Raw genomic sequence first — 20,338 nt, 5'->3', positions numbered from 1 at the left:
TTACATATATGATACAACTATTTCCATCGGTCTGTATCTATTTTATTATGAAACGTGAATGAAGGTAGAGAGATATACACTCATGTCAATTAAAGAAATTAGAAATATAAGATACAGAAATGTGTGACAATGTGGTGACGAGTTGGGTTTTCATAATAAAATGATGTGACACAAAAATAGTGCAATCCGTAGCAGAAAAGGTGGACAAATGAAAAATAAGAAAAGTATCTATATGATGATATATATAATAATTTGGTCTGTACATACGAGGTTACCATGTAAATATGAATGCATTCTAACTGTGGATCGTGTATAACTGTGTGTCTTTTTAAAAAAATGTATATAAAATGTTTGTTGTGGTAATTCAATGTAAATAACTATATGTGGTATAATGTCCAGTGTACAAAAGTGTCTAAGTCTCACTCGTAATATGTTTCTTAAAATTTCAGAGCAACATACGGCCACCTGAGGAAGGCTACATTGGCCGAAACGCGCGTTGTGAACCATCTTGCCGTATTGCTAACACTAATTGTTCGCTCTTTATTTTATGTCTGTCTATAATTGTTTTAATATTTCATGTATGTGATTTATTCATCAACTATATGATCAACTGTTATGTAATAATATGAAGAAAAGATATATTTATAAATAACAAAAATACTACAAAAAGATAAAAATATTTGCAAGAATCTTATAGTAAATAAATGAAATAATCTTTTTCTAATTGATTTGTTGGGTGACTTTTTCACTGAATCACTGGCCATTGACAAATATATATATTATGGTGAATATCATATAGTTTTTATAAGTTTCAAATTTACTTGACTATAGACCGTTTCCAACCTGAGGAGGCATTATCATCTCAGAGAGAAGCTGCCATACCCTCCCGATTAAGGTCAGTGCAGTTAAAGGTGCTGCATCGTTCATACTACACCAGGTCCACCCTCCACAAAATAGGGAAGGCTCAACATCAGTTTTGCTTACGAAATTGTGGGGAGGAGGGTAAATTTTTTCACATCTTGTGACAATGTCCGCAAATAGCAGCCTTCTGGGCTAAGGTGATGCGCACCATAGCAGAGATGGTAGAAATATAATTGTTGCGGGAACCACAGCAATGTCTGTTAGCGGTGTGGGAACCCAACGATCTTACCCACCAGATGCAGGATTGGGTGACTTTGGGATTGACTTTTGCCAAACGAAATATCGCTGTGCTGTGGGGGTCAGGGCAATGGGAAAAGGCCTGGAGAGCGTGAACAAGTTTAGAGGTTATATTTGCGATCCACCTGCACTGGAGGCGGACGATGTGTCTAACTAATAGAGGAGAACGGTGGGACGACAATGAGCAGGGGCCAGTTGCAGCAACTGTGCTAAAATGGGTTTTGTTGAAATGTGTAATGTCGTCCTGTAGTTATGCTTACAGCCATGTATGTGTAGCAAGTGAATGTATTATGTTCTGATATTAATACCAATAAAAAAGTAAAAAAAAAAAAAAAAAACTAGTTTTGCAAATGTTGAACTAACTTCAAAACCCAAAGGCACCAAACCTTCCACTTGGAAAACAGTAGTAAATATAGCATAAGGCAATTCCTACTCTTAACAATCAAGCACAAACAGGGAACTGGGAAGGAGGGGTGGATTGTTAAGGGTGCCACAAGACAAACGGGCCATATTACTGATAATGCGTACTACCCTAGTCTGTGTAACAGTGAGCGGTTAACTGGGTGCATCTGGCATAAAATGAGTAAGTGCAGGCTATCACAATAAATGTGCTGTTACAAGGCAGCGGAAACCAGCCTCCATTTTAAAGGGGGACGATGAACCCCACAGAGGCAGGTGCAATGAGAGACTGCACCTGCCAGGAGCTGGATGCTTGGGAAAGGTTCATGGGACCCCAATGTCCCACTTACAGGAGTCTCCCTTAAGGGGCGCACGGACTGTGTGCCAACTTAATATAAAGCAAAGTGATTCCTCATTTGCATGTCGCAACCCCCCTGTAGATTGTGCCAGTGCACATGTAGCGCTGGTGCAATGTGTATTATAGAAGGGGTTGTTCAAGTATTTGTACCCCCCAGAGGGGCAAAAAGAAGGCACACATGCTCACTGTGCTACTAGGCAGTTAGAATATTACTGTCCCAGTCACAAAGTACGTTTTGAGACAAGGTAAGACCAACGAAGCACATCGTTCTCAGCACAGGTTACACATCATTTTACAAATCTATTAGCTATATGAAAGAGTTTACAGCCACACCACAAGGTGGCATCCCATCTCACAGATTAGCAATTAAAAAGAAAGGACAATAAGGTTGATACACCTTTTATTTTTGCATTAATTCATCAGGGAGGGGATTTGTTAGACTCAATCTCATTCAATTGTTTTTCTGGTGGTCAAGCTTTTGTAAAAACTAGACCTGGGGGTTACATCTGTGCTTCTTGTATCATCACATAACTACGGGTGACATAAAACAGGATTCCTGTGTTAATAGATTGGTGAAAGGAAGAGGAACGCTGGAGCCGTATACAAGCGGTAGCTATTTAGAACTCAGTTCTTGGCTTTGCATTTCCTGTATTGGATCAGGACCACGTTGTTTCTTCCTTGATTCACTTACCGCTTCAGTCTTCGAGACGCAGCAGTCTAGTTATCTTTCCCTTCATGACCCTCCGGTTGCTGACGTCAGGTGAATACTTCCGAGTTAGCCGTCTAGGAGCAGCTTTGGATTCCGGTGCTCGGGACTGTGTTCTTGATCTTGAAATCATCTCCGATCTTAAGGAGCTTGATATATGCCTTCTTTAATATTCCGTGAAGTGACTCCAATTTATCGGTGCGACGGGCATAGTTTACGGTTTCGCTTTTGGAACATGTACATTTCCTTTTGTACCTTCGAACCTCAACGTTTATAAACATCAGTGCACCCACGAAGTCTTCATTAGTTGTGTGAGTGCTGTCTATTTTTGTTCCTTTTTTGGGGCAGCCATATCACTCTCTCTGCTCCTCTCCTAAGTGGAGGAACCTTTATTTTGAACATTGCCATCCTAGCGAGAAAAGGATGATTACTTGGAATAGATGAGGATAAGTGTTGATGGGGTACTGACACAGCGATAATACACAGAGGGAAGGGAACAGTTACTTCAATTAAGGACCAGAAGGTTACTAGGAGTGCATTCGTTCGCACAGATTTTAGTGCTGGGGTTTGTGCTGCTTCTTTCTGCTGCATGATTAGATTTTCTACTCGAGCGGCAGCTTCCTCAACACGAACGGATGGTTTCTCAATGCAGTGGCAACCATCTGCAACCGCCTGCTTTGAGAATTCTCGATGGGTGGTAATCTAGCGTTAGATGTTTCTGGTTCACGCTCGCCAACGCTTCAGAACTCTGTGTGCTCCGTGGAGCCTCGAGTGCGGAAAAGTACACAAACTCCGCAACTGAAGCGGAGTTTACCACCCAGGCCTAGTAAAAATATGGTAAATCAGCGTGGAGCCTGGAGTGCGAAAAACGACACAAAGTCCGCAACAGAAGCAGAGTTCACCAGCCAGGCCTAGTAAAAACATGGTAAATCAGGTCTTCGCTTTTTTTGGCAGATTCAAAACTTTGATCAAGACACTCTCCTGTGTATTTTCCAACAAGAATAGGCACTAAAATTATTTATTAAAGTATAAAACTGCACGGTTCTTCACAACATTTTCCGGTGTAGCTTACCATAATCAATGTGGAAGGGTGCATTTTGGGTAGTGGCATGCGAGGCAACGGCATCGGAAGAGATTCAGACTGCTGTAAAGGGCTCAGAGACTCCATGTTTGTCGTTTCAAAAAATAGATCTCTTCTTACTGCATCTAAAAAAAATAACATTTCCAATTGGAGTAATATTGGCTAGAATATTTGTGGAGCGTAGACAATACTACCTAGTTTTAAATGAAACAAATTAAGTCAACTTTGTAGACTTTCGTATTTTTATAATTTTTTACTATTTTATTAAAATGGTAAGTGTCAATGGAAAATTGCTGAAAAATCAGTCAAACAAAAAAGTAAAGACTGCAATGTAAAAACTGGAAGCAAAAACACCCAAAACAAGGAAATAAGTGGCTGAACACTGAATATTATCTTATTGTTTCAGTTTCAGTTCTCTTTCTCATTCTTTTTGTTGTGTTGTGTTATTTTTATTCTGAGCTGCAGGTGGAAAGCGCCGGGACACTCTTTTCGAGTAGCCGTGCGCTATACAAGAACGCTGTAACATAACATAACATAACATAACATATTACATTATCCACAACATTAAACATTACTCTGAAAATCCATATAGCCATAACATTGTTAGCAACATTACAATCTGTACATTTAATAAATATAAAGTTGATCTGATGTCATATTTAGTTATCTTTATCTGCAATGAGAGATTTTATACCTGAGATAGATTTTTCCCAATGCTTGCGAACAAGGGCTTCCATGCAACTTACTACTTCCCTCCAAACGTCATCGAATAAGTATGCCAACAAAGCATTACTCATGCAGTTGAATGGAGATATTGGAGGATGACCCAAGTTTAATGTGTCAAACGGGAGAGCAAGGTTTCCTCCATACAACTCTTCCTCACTGCAACAAAATGGAAACTTGCAAAATTAATATTATAATATTATATATGGAAAATGCTACTTACCAATATGCATCTGTTCTTGGCATGTAGAGCTGCAGATTCACACACTGTGCATAGATCACCATCTGGTGTTGGGCCCGGATGTTTGCACTTTGTTGTTGTCCTGGAAAAGTCTTTGGAAGTCATGAGATAGGTGACTCCTTCTTTGGACCATAGTGCGCATGGGCATCGGCTCCATCTTCAGATTGTTTTTTCGCAGGTTAGGGAAAGGATGGAGTTTTGTAAGAAAAAGAAAAGATGCCCATGTATGCTGTATCTAAATAAGATAATACTGGAACAGATAAAGGTAGCTGGGGAGGCGGGGAGGCGGGTGGGCATGTGTGAATCTGCAGCTCTACATGCCAAGAACAGATGCATACTGGTAGGTAGCATTTTCCGTTCAAGGCATATGAGCTGCAGATCACACACTGTGCATAGATTGTATAGCAGTACTCCACCTTAGCGGCGACCACCAGTATCTGTTGCAGTTGTTTGAAATAGTGTTTTGAGTACAGCCTGGCCCACACTAGCTTGTTGCTTTGCTTGCACATCTATAGAATAATGTTTTGTGAATGTGTGTGGTGTAGACCATGTAGCTGCTTTGCAGATGGCATCTAAGGGAATGTTCCCTAAGAAAGCCTTTGAAGCCCCTATTTTTCCGGTTGAGTGGTCTTTAGGGGGAATAGATAATGTGTGTTTTGCTTTTTGGTAGCAAATTTGTATGCATTCGACAATCCACCTTGCAATTCCAGCTTTTGATATAGGATTGCCTTTATGTGATGGTGAGAAGGATACAAAAAGCTGTTGAGTTTTTCTAAAAGGTTTTGTTCTGTCAATATAATAAAGAAATGCTCTTTTTACGTCTAATGTATGAAAAGATCTTTCTTCGACTGTTTGTGGTTGCAAGAAAAATATTGGCAGACTGGTTGAGATGAAAGGGAGAAATAACTTTAGGAAGGAATTTGGGATTTGTCCTAAGAACCACTTTGTTAGGATGGATTTGTAAAAATAGTTCTTGAATAGTAAGTGCCTGTAGCTCACTGACTCTTCTAAGGGAAGTAATGGCCACTAGGAAAGCGACTTTCCATGTGAGAAATTGTAATTCGGATTTGTGCAGAGGCTCAAATGAAGGACCCATTAGACTTGTGAGAACAATATTTAAGTTCCACACAGGTGAGGGTGGTACTCTGGGTGGAATTATTCTTTTGAGTACTTCCATAAAGGCTTTGATGGCAGGTACTCTGAATAGTGACAAATGTTGTCTGTTTTGTAAGTAGGCTGCTATAGCAGCAAGGTGTAACCTAATAGATGTGTATGCTAGGTTAGACCTTTGGAGATGTAGGAGGTAACTTATGATGTGTTGGATTGGCACATCTAAGGGATTGATGTTGTTATTGTTGCAGTATACAACAAATCTTTTCCACTTGGCTGCATAGCAAGTGCTAGTGGTGGGGTGTCTAGCTTCTCTGATAACGTTCATGCAGTCAGGGGGCAGGTTAAGGTAACCAAATTCTAGGACTTCATGAGCCAGATCGCTAGGTTGAGCTGTGCCGGATCTGGGTGTCTGATATCTCCATGGCTCTGGGTTAGGAGGTGTGGGAGAGGTGTAGTTTTTGGTGCGGGACTACAGATAGCTCCAGTAATGTGGTGTACCACGGTTGTCTGGCCCATGTTGGAGCACCTAGGATGAGAGTCAGTGAGTGTTGCTGTAGTTTGCGCACCACCAGTGGAATGAGTGGGAGAGGCAGAAAAGCGTACGAAAATCTGCCTGACCAATTCATCCATATCATATAGCCTTTGGACAATGGGTGTGGATACCTGGTGGCGAAGCTTGGGCATTTGGCGTTTTCGTGTGTGGCGAAGAGATCTATATCTGGCTGCCCCCACAACTGGAAAAATGGTTGAAGAACTTGCTGATGAAGTTCCCACTTGTGAGTTTGTTGTGTTTGACGACTTAACAGATCTGCTATGCTGTTCTGGACTCCTGGAACGTGTTGGGCTAGGAAACATTTTTTAGGAGGACTAGCCCATCTCTATATGCTTCGAACTAGTTTGGAGAGTTGCAGGGAGTGTGTCCCGCCTTGTTTCTGTATGTAATACATTGCTGTCATATTGTCTGTGCGGACTAGGGCAGCCTTGCCCAGAATGTGTTTCTGGAACAACTTTAATACTAGGAAAATGGCTAGTAACTCTAGGTGATTGATGTGGACAACCTTTGTTGGGGTGTCCACTTGCCCTGAATTGTATGACGTAACAGATGATCTCCCCAGCGGGAGAGCGATGCATCCGCTGTTAGCACAATCTGTGGAACTGGCTTGATGAACGGTTGCCCCTTGGAAATGTTTTTGGTGTTCCCCCACTGCAGAGAGCGATGCGTGCGACCGTCTCCACCAACACCAGATCTGTTAGCTGACCTTGAGCCTGATTCTACTGTCGTGCTAAACATTCCTGTAGGGGACGCATCGGGAGTCTTGCGTGGGGTACTATGAATATGCAAGAGGCCATCATCCCTATGAGTTGCATGAACACTCCAGCTGGAAGAGAGTGTTGCGGTTGAAACTTTGTGATGAGGCTTTGTATGCTTGATATCCTGGCTGGACTGGAATATGCAAGTGCCTTTGAGGTATTTATTGTAGCCCGAGGTATTGTTGTATGTGGGACGGTTACAGGTGAGACTTTGGGTGGTTTATGGTAAACCCTAAGTTGTGAAGCAGTTAGATTGTGGCGTGAGTGTGTTGTACACACTGGCTGTATGACTTGGATTTTATGAGCCAGTCGTCTAGGTAGGGGAAGACATGAATATGCTGACTTCTTAGGTGAGCCACCACTACTTCTAGACACTTGGTGAAGACTATGGGCGCTATGGTGAATCCAAATGGGAGTCGCCATTGGTAATGCTGACCGTCGAGTAGAAATCTAAGATATTTCCTGTTAGAGGTGTGAATGGGGATATGAAAGTAGGCGTCCTTGAAATCTAGAATGGCAAGGAAATCGCCTTGTGCAAGCAGAGGAAGGACTTGTTGAAGCATGACCATGTGAAAATGGTCTGATTGTATGTAGAGGTTCAGGGGTCTGAGATCTAGTATGGGTCTCAGAGTTCCGTCCTTTTTTGGGATGAGCAAGTATAGGGAGTAAACCCCTGTGTTTTGCTGATACAGGAGAACTGGTTCTATTGCATGTTTTTGCAGGAGGGAGATGACCTCCTAATTTAGCAGTGATAAATGTTCCAGTGACATTGGGCGCTGCCTGGGTGGTATGTTGGGGGGGGGGGTTTGTAGAAGTGAATTCAAGACAGTAACCTGTTTGAACGATTTGTCTCAACCACCTGTCTGTGGTGATGTTGTTCCAGACAGGAAGGAACTATAGTACTATCTTTCCACCCACCTGTGTGGAATCGTCTGGGGGAAGTGGAGGGAAGTCATTGGGTAGGGGTGGAGGCAGAGCGGGTGTTGTTGGTTTTGCCTCTGCCTTTGTTATTATTACCTCTGTAGCCCCCTCTTAGGTACCCCTAGGTAATGTGGTCTGGGTGGGAGACTTGTAAGACGTGGAGGGGTTGTCAGAGGAGTAGCCTCTGGAGGTGCCTCTGTAAGAGGAGCGACGAAAGGACCGTCTGGGAGCTTGCGTTTGCAAAGCTTCCATTGATTTAGCCGTCTTGGTGTCTTTTTTCATCTTTTCAAGAGATTAATCCATAGTAGGTCCGAACAAGTGTTGCTGGTCAAATGGCTGGTTTAGGATGGACGTTTGTACCTCAGGTTTAAAACCGGAGATACGTAGCCAAGCGTGTTTATGAGGCGGACTAACATCTCCTAGTGGCTCCTCGTGTGCAACCTCCCCTGTAACATCAGAAGTGTCACTATCTTCCGTTGAAGGAGGAAATGGTGTAGGAGAGTGGTGTGGTGGAGGAGGAGGTGGAGGAGGAGGTAGAGACGGGATCCTGAGAGGAGATGTTGCAATGTCCCTCTTTTTAGGTGGTGGAGCCGGTGCAGGCGAGTCAAGTGGTCTCTTTTTAGAACTGAGAGTCAGTTGACCAGTTTTTGGATCTTTTTGGAGAGTCTTTTGAGTCGGATCGGGTTTAAAAAGGAATTCTGTGGGAAGAATGTCTTTCGGTGCTGATTTTTTCGGTTCCGAATGCTTGCGCGGCACCGACTCTAGAGAGGTTTTGTGCTCTTTAGGCTTGGACCCGTGAGGTTTTGATGTATCTGTTCGAGGCTGTGGAACTGGCTGTTTCTTTGGTGCCAAGTCTTTTTTCGCCACCGAAGACTAAGTATCTGTAATCTTTGCCGACGGCTTGTTGGTCAGCTCCGATGGTTTCTTTGGAGTCGAGGGATTGGTGCCGGTAGGCTTGGGTGTCAAATGCGTCGATGCGGAGGCAGTAGTCGGCACTGATGAGGAAAGCGGTGGTTTCTTTTTCGGTGCCTGGGTCTGGGTTTCGGCACCGAGAGCAGGCTGACTCGAGCCCGAATGGCTTGAAGGCTTTGTTGTGTGCTTCTTGGCCGGGCCTGGAGATGGGCGTGAGAAGCCTTTTCTCTGTGTGCACCTGGGCCCGAAGGTGAAGGTGTAAGCCTTTTTCGGTGATGGGTGCGGGGTCGACGTTAGTACTTACCACCCTCTGCCCACGGGTGACGTCTTCGACGTCGGAGTCATTGGCGTCATAGTCTTCTTCGACCCGCTCCTGTTTTGGGACATCGATTTCCTCCTGGAAGATGTCATCGGGAATGGAGCGAGCCATTGTTCTTCAAGCTCGACAATCCCGAATTGTCTTTTTGGAGCAAAAGAGGCTGAAACTGAACAGTTTCTGGCCTCGTGCTCCGGTGAAAGGCAGAGGTTACACACCTCATGCAGATCTGTGTGTGGGAATTTCGAACCATATTGAGGACACTTCTTGAATGGAGTCCTTTACATGAGCCAGATGCATAGGCCCAGGTAGGCCTGAAGGCCTTTGTCGACAACCGGAATCGAGGACTTCGAAGTTGTTGAGATAAGAGGCGATAGGGGATCGCGATCGAAAACAGTACCTTAGAAAGGGTGAAGGATTGCGTGTCAAAAATAGGTTCAGTAACGATACCGAGCTGGAGAGCGATAAACACATCCGAGCCCGATGGCAGAAAAAAACAATCTGAAGATGGAGCCAATGCCCATGCGCACAATGGTCCAAAGGAGGAGTCACCTATCTTGTGACTTCCAAAGACTTTTCCAGGACAACAACAAAGTGCAAACATCCGGGCCCAACACCAAATGGCGATCTATGCACAGTGTATGATCTGCAGCTCATATGCCTCGAACATATATATTGAAATGTGCACCAATAAGAGTATCTGTGTCTTACGTTCATTTACCTAGTTTCAAATTATATTTAACTATTTATGTGCCATTGTTCATCATCCATACATGGTAGCATTCCAAAACCGGAACCCACAAACATTAATAAATCGGAGGCCAACTTGAAGAAAAAAAAATATGTTATTACGCAAATAATAGAGATGCTGTGTTTGTAATGCTTTCTCAAAAAAGGAGTTTGTTTTCCAAAAGGCTATCACAATTATCTTACAGCCAAACTTTTACTGTGCCCAATACAGATTCACTCATCTCTAGGAGCTTATTACGTACCAAGAAGATACACTCAGTTGAACATCTTTTTTTAAAACAATTTTATTTTGCATTTTCAGGTAAAAAGAAAAAAACAAATCAACAAGACGTATTGCACATAATCATCGTACATAATAACTCAAGCCCACATCCAGTAAGGAGAGCAAGTCACATACAGTTTACCCATTAGGAAGCTAAGATTGATGAATAATGTCCGAAATTCTCAAATAATGTTCAAATTTCAAAGAGTCGACATTTAAAGCAGAAGGAGACATAACAAGAATATCAAACGTGTATAGTGTTAACAACATTGCCATGTAGCCTCCAGTTCTTTGTAATCGTTTAACATAGGGGGTGAAGGAACGCCAGGTTGTGTCAAATTTAGCCACCCTGTCCTGAAGGAGAGCATAAAGAGTCCAAACCTTAACCCACACATTGCTACAGTAGGAAAGCGTGGTTGTTTCCATAGTTGTGCCACACAGAGCCATGCTACAAGGAGTAATTGAGATATATGTTGGTCCTGAGGGGTTGTCGAGGGAGAAGTGAGATCAGCCTTCGGATTGTCCAATAAAAACTGCTGAGGTTCAAGTGGGAGGTGGACCCTGGTAACGTCTCGTATTATACTCTGTAGCTCTAACCAGAAAGGCTGAATCACAGGACATGCCTACCAAGTGTGTAGAAATGTACTCATCTCACCACATCCCTTTCAACATAAATCATGGCCCCCAAACATCTCGGGCAGACGAACAGGTGATAGGTACCAGCGAGTCAGTATCTTATAGGCATTTTCTTTGTAACAAATACAAATCGATGAGCGTGCAGCTCTCTGCTAAATCGCCCCCCAAGTATTGTCTGATAACTCTGGACCAAATCCCTCTCCGACTATAATACATAGAGCTTTTTTTAGGGGGAATCGCCTGCAGCAGAGACTGATAGAGCCACAAAATGCCTTTGTGGAGCATATTATTCAAGACGGACTCTATGGCCATGGCTACGTGCCGCCGGGGGTTAACTTGACAAATGAAGTGCCTGTGTCAAGCTGAAGTTGTGTCGCCGTGTAATGGCAAATCTGGCTACCAAGTCCTCTTTCGACCTAAATCTCCATCCTCAAAGAAAGCCCCCAGGATGAGGGGACGTCCTCAATTCCAGCCAAAGGACCTGGGATTAGTCACGTCAGGGGCAAAGTCAGCATTATAAGCGAGGGGGGTCTGTCGAAGCGGGTAAGCCGGGAATGCCTTCGCTGATGCACCTCTTCCCAAAAGAACAAGAGCAACAATGCCAAAGGCAATAGGTGCGAGGATTGTAAGGATGAGGAAGCGGGCAACCACAGCAACCTGCCAGGAGGGAAGGAGAAAGGGCCTGCTCCTCCTGGATCCAGGGTTTCTTGTCGGGGTTGTGGTTCCAGTCCAAGGAGGGGTGCTGTTTTGCCACCAGAATATAAGCAGAGACATCGGGGAACCCCAAATCTCTGTCCGAAACTGCCATACCCTAAGACGCTCCGGCCACCATCAGGGACTTACCCCAGTTAAACATGTCTTTACTGTAACGATGAGGAATGTTACCTCACTATTAAAGAAAATCAATAAGCAGATTTTTTAAACAAAAATATCTAAAGGCTTATCAATATATATAGGGGTACGTGGTGCTGTCCTATAAAAGGGTCTAAAATACAACAGGTCTTCCAGAAAAAACACAGTGCCCCGTGGTGGCAAAGAAGTCAATTTAGAGCTTTTGTGCCTCGATGCAGAGAGATAATCTCAGAGACCAGTAAAGAGGCAGAACCGGTTGATCAGAGGTCTTGATGGTGCAACACTAGGGATTATTCAGGAGTAGCAATCAGTTGGAGGTGAGTGTACGGTGCATGATTATTTGTAGCCAGCATAATGGGTGCGCAATATTTTTGGTGGAAACATAATAACCACAGGACATGAACCACAACTCAGACCAACAATTGAAAATTTGACTTAGCCACGGCTTTTCTTAGACGGCACCTCTCACAATGCTTCATCATTGATTTCATAATTGATCATTATTTTCTTTGTCTTTTCCTTAAAAGGTGTAGTTTCGTATTAAAATGATAATGTCTATCATTTCTGAAGGTATGCAAATATATTGATTACGAGATATTGAACATTGAGTTTTGATAAGTGTTATGTATGGAAAGAGTATTTGTAAGTATTTCGGCGTATTTGAAGAGTGCCAGCAACTGATAGGACGATGCGCTCATGATCTGCAAATATTGCTATGTCATTAGAGATAACAATATACGTGTGTGAAGGAAGAACATAAAAGTTCATACATGAAAACGAATGCACATGCTATAGCTGTATATATTGCTGTGATTACCTGATGAAAATGTCTAAACTTAAAAACACAGGATCATAACAGCATTGTCTTTAATGTGTGTAACTCATACACAATTGTATGTTTAAAATGAAAAAGAGAAAATTAATAAAAGATATTTTTTTTTATAAATATGAAAGGGGTGTTGAAACTTTTCAAAAACTCACCCCCAGTGACAGATGTGAGTTTAATCCATCATTATTTTGCTTGCTGTGTCACCCCAGTTTGGACCCTGCCATATGCAAATCAGGCTTGATCCTGCTCCCTAGATCCTCCATAACAAGGATTCTGGGACAGGTGCAAAACATCCAACAAAGGGTCCCTGGACACAGCCACATATAGAAACGGTAGGGTTAAAACCACAGCAACTTGATTCAATATGTCTGCGAACTAGGAGGAGCTTACCTCTGAAGCTAATCCAGAAGGAGATAGAAGAACCGAGACTGGAGAGGATTCCAAACCACTTGCATTTCCCATCTCAAAAACCAACTGGTGTCCAAAGGGGTTGGACCTAACTGGAGAAAAAACACATCCTCTCCTTCACTTCCATATTCACTTGGTCGAGAAGGAATAGTGGAATGTGGACCCACAAGGAGCCAAGAATGGAAGCCTGAGCCAGCCGGCTCTATAAGCGCTACATCTGACACCGCACAACGTCGACAGTCGTCATCAGTGTTGGAGATGGAAAGTGTTGAGACGTCGATCGGCGCCGTCATCAACATCAGATGGACTGCCACCGGGGCAATAAGTGGAAGTCTCGGAGGGCTGTGCACCACAGGCACTGGCACCAAATCAGTTTTTCGGAGCCAAGCGCCTAAGGTGGTAACCCCGAAGGGCTGCCCACCGGCGTTGATATGGAGATGGCCTCTGATCGCCTGACTAATGCCGAGGGTGAACCGGTGGGCAAAACACACAAGATGATGGACGGAAATGCCCACTCGTGAACCGGTGGGCATTTTAACAGTCTCAGCCTCCTGCATGGGGCCCGAAGGCGCATGTCAGAAGGAGAGTGCACGTTTTGGGTCCAGACGGTGGAGCCTCTCTTCCTCCTTTGAAGGATGGGGAGGTGGAAACAAGGTGGGCAAGGTGATGGACTGCCTGATGTGAAAGGCTGCAACCACCTTGGGCAGGAAAGAAGGACACATTTTTAAAACAACTTTGTCCGAAGGGACAGAAAGGAAAGGAGGTTTCGAAGATAGAGCCTGGAGCTGACTCACTCTCCTGACAGAGGTGACGGCAACCAGGAATGCAGTCTTAAGAGTCAGAAGACGAAGAGGGCAATTGTAAAGTGGCTCGAAAGGAGCGCACATCAGATAGGTTAGAACAAGGTTCAAGTCCCACTGAGGCATCACGAAAGGAACAGGAGGAAACATGTGCGTGATGCCTTTCAAGAATCTATTTACAACAGGGGACTTGAAAAGAGAAGGCTGATCAGGAAGCCTCATGAAGGCAGAAATGGCAGAGAGGTAGCCCTTAAGAGTGTCCAGAGCAGAGCCCTGCTGGTCAAGAGAAAGAAGGAAGAGGAGAACCTCTGAAAGGGGGCCAGAGGGAGGATCCACAGCCTTTGCTGTGCACTATGCCACAAATTTGTTCCATCTGCAGGCGTATACCGATTTCGTGAAGGGATACCTGGCTGCCAGAATCACATCACAGACTTCAGGAGGCAAGTCAAATGGCCTCAACTGCCGCCGCTCAATCTCCACGCGTGAAGGTGGAGGCTTAACAGGTTCCGGTGGAGGACCGTCCCTTGCTTCTGCGACAGAAGGTCCTCCTGAAGAGGCAGACGAATCGGGGGATCGACTGACATGCTGAGTAGCTCGAGATACCAGTATCTTCGTGCCCAGTCCGGAGCCACAAGGATGACCTGGGCCCGGTCGCCCCTGATCTTCTTCAGCACTCTGGGCAGAAGTGGTATAGACGGAAATGCGTAAAACAGACCGCAGCTCCACTCGCGACGAAAAGCATCTCCGAGCGAGAGCCGCCTTGGAAATTGCAACGCACACAACTGAAGACATTGCGCGATCTCTTCGGTGGCGAATAGATCTAACCAAGGCTCTCCTCACTGCCGAAAGAGGCCTTGCGCCACGTTCGAGTTCAGACGCCATTCGTAATTCATCATGCACCGGCGGCTGAGTTTGTCCGCCCTGGCTTTCAGGGAACCTGCCAGGTGTTGAACCACCAGGGTGACGCCCTGGTGTTCCAGCCATGTACTGAGGCCCAGAGCCTCCTGACAAAGGGACCACGACCCCACCCCACCCTGTTTGTTGCAGTACCACATGGTGGTGGTGTTGTCCGTGAACACCTGCACTACACTTCCCCGGACAGAGGGAAGTAATGCCTTCAGTGCAAGCCGGATCGCCCGCAGCTCCAGAAGGGACTCCGCCGGAGACCAGAGGCCTCTGACCTCCCTCTCTCCCATGTGGCTCCCTCATCCCAGGAGGGATGCATCCGTCACCACTACGTGCTCCGGTTGGGGTAGGGAGAGAGATCTGACCCAATCGCGGTTCGTGAGCCACCACTGCAACTGTCTTGCAGTGCCCTCCGAGAACCGGACGTGGTCGGACAGATTGCCCTGATGCTGCGTCCACTGAAACTTCAGGTCCCACTGCAGAGCCCGCATTGCCCACCTGCCGTGATGCACCAGAAGGATGCAGGAGGCCACCAGCCCCAGGAGCCGCAGTGTCAACCTGACCGAGACTCGGGATAAAGGCGAAAAGATCGGAATCAGAGCCTGAATATCCCGAACCCGCTGTTCGGGAGGATAAACCCGACTCTGCGCTGAGTCCAGAACGGCTCCGATGAAAAGGAGCTTTTGAGAGGGGCACAGGTGTGACTTTGGCTGTTGATGGAGAACCCCAGCGAGTACAGGAGGTCGGCCGTAGTCTGGAGGTGGGAGATAACTGTCTGGGGCGAGCCCGCCTTCAACAACCAATCATCGCGATAGGGGAAGACTGAAACCTCTAACCTCCGCAGATGAGCTGCGAGCACGCCATCACTTTCGTGAACACCCGTGGGGCGCTGGTAAGGCAGAAGGAGAGCACGGTAAATTGGAAGTGCTTGTGGCCTACCGTGAACCGCAGGTAACGCCAGTGGGTTGGCAGGACGGGGATGTGAAAATATGCGTCCTGCAAGTCCAACGCTACCATCCAGTCTTCTGGGTCCAGGGCAGCTAGGACCTGAGGCAAAGTCAGCATCTTGAACTTCTCCTTCAGGAGGAAGCCGTTGACGCTCCGTAGGGCCAAGATAGGGCGTAGGCCTCCTTTGCCCTTCTTGGGTACCAGAAAGTAGTGAGAATAGCAACCACGTCCTATTTCGGGCCCAGGAACGTGCTCTACGGCCCCCTTGGCCAAGAGGGCCGTAACTTCCTCTTGGAGAAGTCGCAAGTGATCCCCCGACATGCGGTGGTACTGCGGTGGCATGGCTGGAGTGGTCGCCTCGAAGGGGACAGAGTAGCGCCTTCGGACGATTTGCAGCACCCACCTGTCCGATGTGATGGAGCGCATTTGAAGGAGGTGATCGCAAACCCCCCCCCCCCCCCCCCCCCCCCTGCCATCGAATGGCCCTGAAAAGTCGGACTAGGAGGATTTTGAGGCAGATGCTGCAGGGACGGGTGTGGACTGACCTTGCCGGTGTCCCCCGTCACCGCCACGGCAGTTACCACGTCTGCGACCTCGTTGAAGTTGGTTCTGTGGCCTGTGGCTAGCTGGACGTGAGGGAGCGCCCCCTTCCTTGACCAGTAAAGGGACGAAAGGCGGAAGTTTGCTGGCGTTGGCCGAGGCCCAAGGACTTGGCCGCAGCCCTGGAGTCCTTGAAACGCTCCAGCGCACTGTCCGCCTTGTCGCCAAAGAGGCGACGGCCATCAAAGGCATGTCCATAAGGGAGGCTTGGACATCGCCCGAAAAGTTGGCAGACCTCAGCCAGGAGTGGCGACGAACCGCCACAGTCGTTGCAATCGCCCTGCCTAGTGAGTCAGTGGTATACAGTCCACACCAAATAGAATATTGTGCTGCATCCCTTTCCTCAGCAAGGGCTTGGGTAAGCTTTGCCTGGACCTCCGCCGGGCATTGCAGCAGCACTTCCGCAACTGTATTCCACAGAGAGTGGGAGTAACGGCCCAAAAGGCAGACGGTGTTGACAAACCGCAACCCCAAACTCAATGAGGAGAACAGTTTCTTGCCGAACTGATCGTACCTTTTGGATTCCCGATCCGGAAGGGCGGTCGGGAATGCGGTCTGGGAGGTTGAGGCCTGGATCACCAGGCTCTCAGAGGTGGGGTGAACGGACAGGAAACTGGGCTCGCCCAGAGCCGGGCGGTGGCGTCGGGCCACGTTCCGATCTACAGGGAGGCCTGTAGAGGGCTTGGACCAGGTGCCCAACAAAAAAGACAGGAGCACCTCAATGAGGAGGTTAGTCCTCACGGCCGTGACTGGGAGCTCAAGAGCCAAGGTCTTGGCTGCCCTAGTCAACACCACGCTATAAGCAGCCACCTCCTCCGTAGCCACGGTCGGAGGGGAGACAAAACCAGTGTCGGGCAAGGTGTCCAGTCCACTGGCCTCTGCCTGTTCGTCTGCCCAGTCCTGGCTCAACTGGCACTGCAGTGCCAGAGGGTCCTCAGACCCCTCCCAATCCCTTTCGTCATCCATCTCCTGTAGATCAGGAATAAATGATGGAGCTGGGTCGTCGGTGAAGGGCTCACCAATCGGCGTTGAAGACGGCGCCGGTCGGGGTCGGTCTGACGCCGGACCCGGACCAGGGTGGGGATCGTCGGGGGCGAAGCCCTTGGTGACGGCGCCGGCGGAGGGGTCGTAAGGCCGACCGGCGTCGTCACGGATCCAGGCCTGGATCCTGAGGAACCCTGCGGCGTCGGGACCGGAGTCGTCGATGGTGCCAGGGCCGAAGCACCCGACGGCACCGGGGCTGTAGCACCCGACGGCACCGGGGCCGCGGGGCCCGAAGGCACCTCGGCGAGACCCAACAGAGGGAAGCGCGACCTCATGGCCATGAGGAAGGTGCTGATCTCCTCGGGCGTCGCGTGCAGCCCAGGGACCGGCGGGTATGGAGCTGGACGCGGCCTTGCGGCTCGAACCCCCTGCCACGTCGCATGAGCTGCGGGGGGAGTCAGAAGAGCGATGTCGCTTCTTCGACTTCTTGTGCCTCAACTTACCTGAGGACTTGGAGCCCGACGAGTGGTGTCGACTCGCCGAGCTGTGATGACTGTGGCCCCGCGACTGGTCCCTCGACCTCCTCCTGGACCGGGACCTCGAGCGGCGCGGGCCGACTGCCTGATCTCGAGGCGCTTACGGGACCGCTCCCGCCTAGCCTTCGACCTCAAGGCCCGGCAGTCGGGGCACTACTTGTCATCATGGTCGACCCAGAGGCAATAAAGGCACCGATGGTGGGGGTCGTTAACCGACATCAAGCGGATACAGTCGTCACAGGGTTTGAACCTGGGCATCCCTATCGGCACCGGAGTAGAGGATCGACTTGAGAAGATCCAAAATAGATCGGAAAAGTTTGTCAAAAATTGACTAGGAGTACTGCTCTTCCCGGATCTGCGCTTGCTGGCGCAGAAAAAAGAAGAACAAGAACGGACATCAGCGCGCGAGGGCGGAGTCTAAGTACTCCGATGACGTCATCCCGGCGACCACGACACCGACGACGGACGCGGAGCCGCAGACAACGCCTACCGACGCGCAGGGGTACTGCTACGCAAAACTTTCCGGCCTGGAGATATTCTAAGGTAAGGAATCACCAACCTGTTTCTTTCAAAAACGATGTGCAGGAAGAGGTTATCAGGAGAATGATTAACAAGGACATTGTGCATACAATGCAGGAAACAGTAACAACATTACTGAAATAAGGTAAAAGGAAAGGTGATATAATTGATGAGGATGACTTCTGGTCTATGTCTTATGAAGAAGACGCACTAAATAGGGGACCAGCAAGAAAATGCTTTCAAAAGAAAAAACACAGGATTGGAATTGATGTATCAGGTGCAAACGCAGGACTTTCTAGAGACTCACAGATAGGTGTCCTAAGAGGCACAAAAATAATGCAAGTAAACACTGCAAAGGATAAGGGGAGACAGACTAATTGGTTGGAGCAAGTATTAGATGACGTTGATGAATATGTCTTTGATTTAGGGTATGACGATGATCTAGATGAGTTTTCAGGAGTAGATAGTACAAGGAAGGATGTGAAACATCGTTTGGGACAGGCTCTGTTCAATCCATCCGAAATAAGGCACACTCGAAGTTCAGAGTGGTGGCGACTGGCACATTTGCAAATTATATCAAACATTGGATCAGGAGACCTTTAGATAGAAATGAGCGTAATCCAATGAGGGCAGAGTGTTTTCACCCCGTTACTGATGTGAAAGAAACAATGACTCCAAATGTGGACCCAGACCTCATTACTTACTTATTTAAGCTGGTTTGTGATCCAACGAAGGGCCTGGAAAGGTCCTTGAAACACTACAAGGACAAACTCCTTGATGTTCAGGGACATGTTGCCAGAGTACTTGATAAAGCGGAGGAGTCCTAGTTAAATAGTACAGAGTTAGACATTAATCTATTGAGGGGATGGAGCCAGAGGGCAGTTTGTTATTTAGACAACGCCAACTGGGGCCTCATAGCAGAGAGGCGTAAGGCTGTTTCAATGAGAATAAGTCCTACATTAGGGAGTTTGATCAGAAAGAAGGAATATGCTACTTACCAGTATGCATCTGTTCTTGGCATAGAGGGCTGCAGAGTGGTACATTATGAATAGATCGCCATCTGGTGTTGGGCTCGGATGATTGCACTTTGTTTTTCTCTTGGAGAGTCTTTTGTCTCTTGGTGACTCCTCCCTTGGTTGGTAGTGCGCATGGGCATCGGCTCCATCCTTAGATTGTTTTGCCATAGTAGGGTTAGATGGAGTAGTATAGTAGAATACAGATAAGAGTGCCCATGTAAGTGTATCTAAATAAGATAATGTTGGAACAGACACAGGTTTCCGGGGAGGCTGGGAGGGCATGTACCACTCTGCAGCCCTCTATGCCAAGAACAGATGCATACTGGTAAGTAGCATATTCCGTTCGAGGCATATGGGCTGCAGATGGTACATTATGAATAGACTATATAGCAGTTCTCTCCCTAGCGGTGGTCACCCGTGTCTGTTGCAACTGTCTGAAACAATGTTTTTAATACTGCTTGTCCCACTCTACCTTGTTGTGTTGTGTGCACATCTACACAATAGTGTTTTGTGAAGGTGTGCGGTGTAACCCAGGTAGCCGCTTTGCATATGTCATCTAGTGGAATGTTTCCCAGAAATGCCATAGATGCTCCTAGTTTACGTGTAGAGTGAGCTCTAGGAGGAACAGTTAATGTTCTCTTTGCCTTTAAGTAGCATATTTGAATGCATTTTACAATCCATCTGGCAATGCCCGCTTTGGAGATGGGATTGCCTTTATGTGTGGGAGAAAACGCAACAAATAGCTGTTTTGTCTTTCTGAAAGTTTGTGTTCTTTCTATGTAGTACAATATGGCCCTTCTAACATCCAGTGTATGTAGGGCTCTTTCAGCTACTGTTTGTGGTTTTGGAAAGAAAACCGGTAATTCCACTGACTGATTGATGTGGAATGCTGAAATAACCTTCGGTAAGAATTTTGGGTTTGTTCTAAGAACCACTTTATTTTGGTGTAGCTGCATAAATGGTTCTTGAATCGTAAAAGCCTGCAGTTCACTTACTCTTCTAAGTGACGTGATAGCTATGAGGAAGGCTACCTTCCATGTGAGGAATTGTATT

General features: G+C 46.9%; 1 protein-coding gene across 3 annotated transcripts in view; it reads right to left on the bottom strand.

Moving 5' to 3' along the window:
• Positions 1-20,338, bottom strand: part of FAM149B1 (family with sequence similarity 149 member B1) — a 641,735-nt gene that overhangs the window by 301,915 nt on the left and 319,482 nt on the right. For all 3 annotated transcript variants that reach the window (XM_086922293.1, XM_086922291.1, XM_086922292.1), the window contains exons 7-8: positions 4,397-4,584; positions 3,694-3,827 (exon numbers count right to left, since the gene is read on the bottom strand). In XM_086922293.1, the coding sequence (XP_086778419.1) occupies positions 3,694-3,827; positions 4,397-4,584 (322 nt within the window). The remainder of the gene's footprint in view (positions 1-3,693; positions 3,828-4,396; positions 4,585-20,338) is intronic.

This window comes from Lissotriton vulgaris, chromosome 5 (assembly GCF_964263255.1).
Source record: "Lissotriton vulgaris chromosome 5, aLisVul1.2, whole genome shotgun sequence".
Classification (NCBI taxonomy): Eukaryota; Metazoa; Chordata; class Amphibia; order Caudata; family Salamandridae; genus Lissotriton; species Lissotriton vulgaris.
The sequence above is the reverse complement of the archived record's forward strand: the minus strand, read 5'-3'. Positions and strand labels throughout refer to the sequence as shown.